The 7,675-nt window shown below is 48.8% G+C and overlaps 1 protein-coding gene across 1 annotated transcript in view; it reads right to left on the reverse strand.

Annotated features, from left to right (window-relative positions):
- The window catches only part of LOC144096728 (protein 5NUC-like), a 591,711-nt gene extending 585,169 nt beyond the window's left edge, over positions 1 to 6,542 (reverse strand). The window contains 1 exon segment of the mRNA XM_077629576.1: positions 6,264 to 6,542. Coding sequence (XP_077485702.1) covers positions 6,264 to 6,455 — 192 coding nt within the window. The 5' untranslated portion in view covers positions 6,456 to 6,542.
- Between the last annotated feature and the right edge of the window lie 1,133 nt (positions 6,543 to 7,675).

Below are 7,675 nucleotides of genomic sequence, written 5' to 3' on the forward strand. Positions count from 1 at the left end.
AGCGACTTCTAGTGACGAATGAAACTTACAGCGACGAATGAAAGACCATCCAGGCATCAAGGAGACGTAAGGAACCATCGCGCATCAAAGAACGCTATCGCCGAGCACGTGCAGACCACTGGCCACGAGATAGCCTGGGACGAGGCGGAGATTGTAGCCACAGAAAGAAATAATTTGAAACGACTGCATCTAGAATCATTAGTCATCCAGACGACGAAAGATACTTTGAACAGGAATCAAAGCTCTCTTCTATGCGTTGCAATATCTACGCAAAAAGATTAGGAACAATCCCTAAGACTATATAATCCCGCCTTCTTCTTTGACAGTCTTATTGTAAACAAGGGTCCCGTACAGGACCCGAAACGTCATTTTCGTTTGTTTTTGACTTGGTCAGTGACCCAAACTTCACCCTGTTATTATGCTTCATCCTGACCAGACGGTATTCCCTCGAACGTTAGACTACATTGGGGAAAGTAGCTGGTCATTTACAATGTCGTGTTTTCGCTCATTTATTGCAATCTATTGAAATCCGATTCTATTGTAGGGCACTTTAATCGTTGATAATGTTTCCTTGCGTCATTTTTTGCGGGAATTTACATTTCTGCAGTCGTAGTTATGTATTGGGGCTAACAACAGCGAAGCCAAATAAGAAATCTCATCTTCCTTACATTCTTCTGGTGGATGAAGTGCTCGTTAAGAAACTCACACAGAGGGTGGCGCCAGCTTTCCCTCCGGGTAATATTTAGAATTTATATGGTGCTGCTATCTTAGCCACGTCAGGTGACTGAAGGAAGGGCAAATAAAAAGCAGCCGGGGTTTAACTCCGCCTAAGCCGACGCGTGATGTGCGAAAGCGTGGTGACGTAAATGGTGACGCCACAAGCGACACCATACCAAACAGATAGCGCAAAACTCAAAGCAGTTGCTACTTTTTAGAGGGTGGCCCACGCAATTTTTTCGGAAATGACACGGGTCAAATTTTGAGACCGCTCTCCTGTAGGGCAAGCCCAATTATGGTTGTACATCGGTTTTGGTACAAATCGGCCAATTTCATATTTCGGGGGTGCTCGAACCAAATCTGGAGATCGGAATCGTATCGGGCACGGTCAGTTTTGTCGGACATCGATTTTGGTTCAAAATGAACCGAGGTCAAATTTCTGAGGTGGCCGCGGCTCATATTTTAGCAATGGCGCGGGCCAAATTTAGAGGTAGCCATCGTGTCGGGAACGCTCAATCATGGTTGGACATTCTAACTGGTGCAAATCAGCCAAGGTCAAATGTCGATTTAATGCAGAAATCTGGGCAAGTTGCTGTTTATATATTACCTAGATAGATGCGTGGCAGTGCGCCATGTTCACCAGCTTACACACCACCTCAAAAAGGTGGCAATTAAAGGCAATAGCACAGTTCTACTTGCTGCACCCAACAAACTCGGCAAACTGTGCAAAGTGTAGTCAATGAAGTCTCCAACGGAAAGCTGCAATGCCCCGTCAAACATGGAAAGCCGTTTTTGGTCTGCAGGACCAACGTGGTCTATCGAATTCCGGTAGCTTGCGGAAAATGCTCGATCGGCCAAATCGGCCGTTGTATCAATGTTCGCATCGCGGAGCACAAGACTCTCGCATCGTTTACATCGGGCCCTAGACCCTGGCGGCACACTGCAGCGATGTGAACATAATTAAAAAAAACTTATACCCTATTTTTTTTAGCAGACACGTGTGATATATGTAAATGCAGACCGGAAGGAGCGAGAGGTACCGGAAACCATCCTTGTACACGTGGAAAGGCAACCGTGCGTGAGCAAACCGAATGTTTACCTTTCTACTAAGTAATTGAAGTTCTTGTACCGGTAAGTGCCGTCACGCATGCGGTTTAATTGTTGATTTTTTGGCACATGATTGTCACCTATAAATGCGTGGTATTTCCGAGAATACAGTCAGTTTATATCTAGCGCCTGTGGTGCCTTCTATCCTGGCGTCCCTGTTTATAGCGCCACTACTATGTACTCACAGTCAAATGTCAAGGATGGCCCGGGTAAAATTCTTGCCCCTTGGCGTCACAGTTGCTATAGCAAATAGCGATGCACTAGCAAGATATATACGCACTGTGGCTATACCTCGGCTTAACATTGGCGTCACAGTTGCTACGGCAACTAGCGATGCATAAGCAAGATGTATACGCACGGTACCTGTACCTAGAATTAACATTGGCGTCACAGTTAGTGTGGCAACGAACTATGCATAAAAAAATTTACACGCAGAGTACCTATATTTTGCTTAACTTTGGCGTCACAGTTGCTATGGAAACTAGCGATGCGTAAGCACAGTACCTATACCTAGGCTTAACAGTGGCGTCGCAGTTCCTATGGCAACTAGCGATGCATAAGCAAGATATATACGCACAGTACCTATACTTAGGCTTAACATTAGCGTCACAGTTGCTATGGCGACTAGCGATGCATAAGCAGGATATATACGCACCGTACCTATACCTAGGCTTAGAACTGACGTAACAGTTGCTATGGAAACTAGCGATGTGTAAGCACAGTACCTATACTTAGGCTTAACAGTGGCGTCGCAGTACCTATGGCAACTAGCGATGCATAAGCAAGATATGTACGCACAGTACCTATACCTAGGCTTAGCACTGGCGTCACAGTTGCTATGGGAACTAGCGGTGCACAAGATAGATATATACGCACCGTACCTATACCTAGGCTTAACACTGGCGCCACAGTTGCTATGGCAACTAGCGATGCATAGGCAAGATATATACGCACAGCACCTATGGACCTGTCGTGTTTGTTTCTCTTTTGTTCCCGTATTTCGCGCCGTTTTCGTTGTGCATCATGAAACAACCAGCCCAAACTAGGGTTCACCTATACCTAGGCTTAACATTGGCGTCACAGTTGCTATGGCAACCAGCGATGCATAAACAAGATATATACGCACAGTACCTATACCTAGGCTTAACATTGCCGTCACAGTTGGTATGGCAACGGGCGGTGCATAGGCGAGATACATATTCGCACAGTACATATACCTAGGCTTAACAGTGGCGCCACAGTTGCGATGGCAACGAGCGATGCACATACAGGATTTTTTCTCTCGTCTGACGATCGTATGAACGTTGTAACACTAGAAGCCGGCCTGCGGGACACTTAAAAACGCCCTCTTCCATGAACAAGCTGGCAAATGATAGAACAACTCGGCGGCAGCGATAGCAGTGGGCGCAGGCGGCTGTTGTCGAAGAATAAAAAGTGCCGTTACTCTCGGGTGTTCGCCAGTTTATGGCGACGACAAACTTACGAGATAAGACGCCCATGGCACCTACGATAATCTCCAACATAGTAGAAATCTCTGGGAGGGGGGGGGGGAGGGGGGCTGCAATAATTCGCAGGAAAATCTTGTATCTTTTCGCGTGACAGAGCGATAAGGCGGCTGCATAGGTCAAAGAGCGTGGTGAGACTACCTGCAGACGGCTTCGCCCAAGGATCAAACATTACAAAGCCTCTCGGAAATATCATTCAGACACCCAGTTCGGAGACAAAGTAGTTTCTATCCAGAGATCTCGGGAATCGGTGCATTACAAAACAACGGAAAGCACTATCTTTATACATCCCCTTAGTAACCAAGTAAAAAACTCACAGGAGAGTTTTCACTGGTTAAAGCGAGATGCCGCTGTTAAGGTATTTGTGCTCTATGATATGTCGTGGTAGAGAATATGAGAGCGAACTCACAGCTGTACAATTCTAGTGCGCTCTTTGCAGCTTTCCAAACATAGTCCGTCTAGGACTCCTCTCCAGTCCGCCGATGAGCCTCTCTTCGGACGGCGAGTTTCGCAGCAGCCGCGCAGGTGGACCGTGTGCTACATTCCTCCTCCTCCCACGCTAACCACGGTTCACTTACACTCTAGCCAAAACCTCCTCCCCTTGCCGTAGCCTCCTTATCCACGCATTGATGCAAAGATGATTTCCTGATTTTTTTAAGCCAAAGCTTCACTGGGCAAGATGCGGCGCGTTTTGCGTAGGCCTGATTTTTACCTTCAGCTGACGTTCAGCTGAGCCAAAGGTGTTCTGCCGGGCGCGGTTCGGGTGTCCACCGATATATGTGCGAGAGTTAATGCGCCATTTCCTTTCCTCAAAATATATTTTCAAAACCGATGTCCAATTTTCTTCGAAAGCAAAAAGAACGGCGCATAACTGGCCCCCTCGAACAGTGAACACCTCAGTCGCGCTTTAACCTACGTGGCGGTAGTGACAGATGTGCGCTGCATGCGTTGGCCTTCACAACGCTGTAGCAGAAACGCTGCACTGAAGCTATATATTGTCGGCGTTCATTGTCGTTGGAGGCGCATAACTGGCTCACTGGGACAGTGTACGCCTCAATCGCGCTTTGAGGTACGTGGCGGTGGTGAGAGAGAGATGTGGTCTGCATACATTAGCGCTGACAACGTTGTGGCATACACGCGCCACTGCCACAGTAGGCGTTCTTTGGGTGACCAACCTCTCGCGATCAACCATTAATTGCCACCTGCCAGGGTGGCAGGGCGGGGGCGCTGCCTATCCAGTGTGCGGAACGCATTCAACGTTACAGACGCCAAGCCGCGTCTAGTTGCCCGGTACTCCACAGCTTTCGCTCTCTAATCAGGTTTAGCAGTAGTCGAAGCCCAGATAATTTTTTTCTTCCTGTGCTCGTCAAAATGGATTAGTCCTAATGCATGCGATGCGCTGATTTTGTGCATAAGCATGTTTTGATTGCTCAGGAACAGCAGGCCACATTCAGATGGGAAACCACTTTTTGCTTGTTTTTTCTTGATTCACACGACGTCAATCGCAACAAATCAGAAAAAAATACCCTCCTTGTCCTTGCAGCGTAGTTACCCTCCAGTTGGTTTGCATGGAAACCACGTATTAGGCCATACCCTTCTCCATCCACGGTAATAATTCTCCGCTTGGGGATTCCTCCGTTTTCGCCGCACCCCCTCCTTTCACAGTAAACACCTTTTGGGCGGTTGCCGTTGCAACCATCCTCTGGTAACGCCTTCGTATACGCTCTAGCTATAAAGCCATGGTAATCCTTCCAGGGTAAATACCTTCCTCGTGGTTTCCGTGGCGACCACCGATCGGTCCCAAGGCACCACGCCAACCACATGTAAACAAGTACACTATTGCAAGACTGCGCGCTTCACTCGCCGGTGACGTTTGCTACGACGCTCAGCGAATATATGGCGCTCGGCTGCTCACTCGAAAGACGCGGGTTCAGTCCCGGCCGCGGTGGTCGAATTTCGATGGACGTGAAATTCTAGAGGCCCGGGTACTGTGCGATGTGAGCGCACGTTAAAGAACCCCCGGTGGTCGAAATTTCCGGAGCCCCTCACTGCGACGTCCCTAATAGCTTGAGTCGCTCTGGACGTTTAACCCCCATAAACCAAACAAAACGTTTCTGGCAAAACTCCTCAGGCTCCGCTTAAGCAGCTGCACGGATGGCATGGTAGACAATTCAATTTACGTTTCAAATAAAGGCTATCGTCATCAGCCTAAACATTCAATCAATCAGTCAGTCAATTAATTACATTATCCACTGCAACTAACCACTCGCAGTCTGTTTACTTCCCCATCTAGTAACACCAGAAGGCTAGTAACCTGAACCTGAATCTCCCATTAACTCGCATTTCACTTCTGCAGTGGAAGACAACAGAGCGATAGTCCTCTAAAAGGCAAATTATCCACAAACGTTTACTATTGTGTGCAAACTTTGTTTTCTTGATTATAGCCACAGTTATTGTTCTGATTGGTATTGACTGGAATACTTTGTGTTGCCAACTGTGTACGACTACTTCCTAGACCGACCGTAGGCTTCAGCATCAGCCAACTGACCCCCGGATCATGTCAATCTCTTTCCTCAACATTTCATAAACCATTACAACCACCTATAGGCTCGACGATGTTCGACTATTGTCCTGAATTGTCGATGCACGGATGTACGGCATAAGAACAAGAGCGGTGCGTTGTCTAGAACGTAGATGGCAATGAACTGCGCAGAAAGAAATATTTCAATGGAGCTCTCCGCCCACTACTAAATATCCTCCTCCAACGGGTGGTATTCCGGCGGTCAGGGAGCGCAGTGCAAATGCTCACCCTTTCTTCAATGCTCTCACTTACAGCCGTCTCGTTGCGCTAACTGGTGAGTTAAAAGCTGTACCTTCTCGACCGGAGCCGACAAAGTTAAAGGAAATCGTAATTGCAAGGCGAAACTGGCTCACCAGCGTCTTCTGCCTGGCGATGCCGCCGACGCAGCGGCGCTCTTGGGCTGCCTGCTCGGTGCACCGAGTGCCGGCTGGCGTCACCTGCTCGAAGCGGCCGTGCACGTCGTTGGTATGCAGCACGGTGGCCGTGAACTGCGCAGCCCGCGCCGGCATCAGCAGCGCAATGAGGACGAGCACGCCGCAAGGCATGACCGCAGCGCAACTTCCCGCTCGGCGGAATGCCGCAGTCGCCGAGCCGGAGAGGAGGAGGCGGCGGCGGCAGCCACGCCGCCGCCGGCGTCCCAGCGAAGCTCCTTGCGGCTTCCGGTTTCGCGGTGATGGAACAGCGCCCTGGCTGCGATAACCACAGGAGGGAGGTAAAGCGCGGTGAGGAGGTTGTCATACACTCGTGCAGCGCCATCTTGATACTCCCATAGTTGCCGGTACTTATTAGTTGTTTGCGCTACTGAAAATTAAGCGAATATTTTCAATAAAGCTACACAGAACACATTAAAAATAGACCTCTAAAACTTTAAACATCCAAGAAGATGTTTGAGCATTACACCAAACTCTTTTTGTTATTTCAAAATTTGACATATGCAAACGTGTACAAGAAAACTTGGGAAAGTTTCGTTTTCGTTTCGTCTGCTCTAGCAGCTGTAGGTTACCGACGTATGCTAGTTTATTACTACTTACAGCGTAGACTGCAGGACAGAATGAAGATACGGCAGTTTCATACGCCCAATCCGCTCTGCATTACACACCTCTCCACCCCGTGTGTCTGCTCAAGGCACTCGCTTGCATTGTCCACTGAGAGCGGTCTCACTCTTTTTCGACCGTGCGTTCTAGCCACTCTTCGCACTTTCGACTCATTCACTCCCGCCGCTCTGTTCGCAGTCTTTCGCACGAACGTTGCCTTCACTGCTGGTGTTGGTTTTGGATGTCTGATTCTGTGCCAGGAAAGCGCTGCACACGCAAGTCGTTTCCCGTGCGCACGTTGGCCGATCGTATCTCTTGCGCGCACGGCGGTCGATCGATCGCACACAAGAATCGGGACTCTGGACCCGTCGGCAGCGTTCAGAGCGACACCCGAAACTACCATAGAAGTCGGCCGGGCGAGTAAGTCCGCCTTCGCTCAAAAGCATACGAACACAGATAACATACAAGATAATACAGAGAACAGAACCGTCCGCTTATACACGCTCGCCTGTCAGTTGCTCAGTAGATGCCGTAAGCACGCAGCGCGCTGTGGCTCCGCGCGTCGCGATCTACCGCTTTGTCTCGCTCGTGCACAGAGTTTCAGCAGAATGCCGCCATCGTGCTTTAAGTGTGAGTACTGTTCTTCTAAAAAAAATTCATAACGGCACTGTCGCGTGTTTTTTTTTTTAAAGATTTTCCGGTGCAGTGATGAGCAAGGGCACAAAAACGTT

The sequence above is a fragment of the Amblyomma americanum genome, chromosome 7, assembly GCF_052857255.1.
Source record: "Amblyomma americanum isolate KBUSLIRL-KWMA chromosome 7, ASM5285725v1, whole genome shotgun sequence".
Taxonomy (NCBI): domain Eukaryota; kingdom Metazoa; phylum Arthropoda; class Arachnida; order Ixodida; family Ixodidae; genus Amblyomma; species Amblyomma americanum.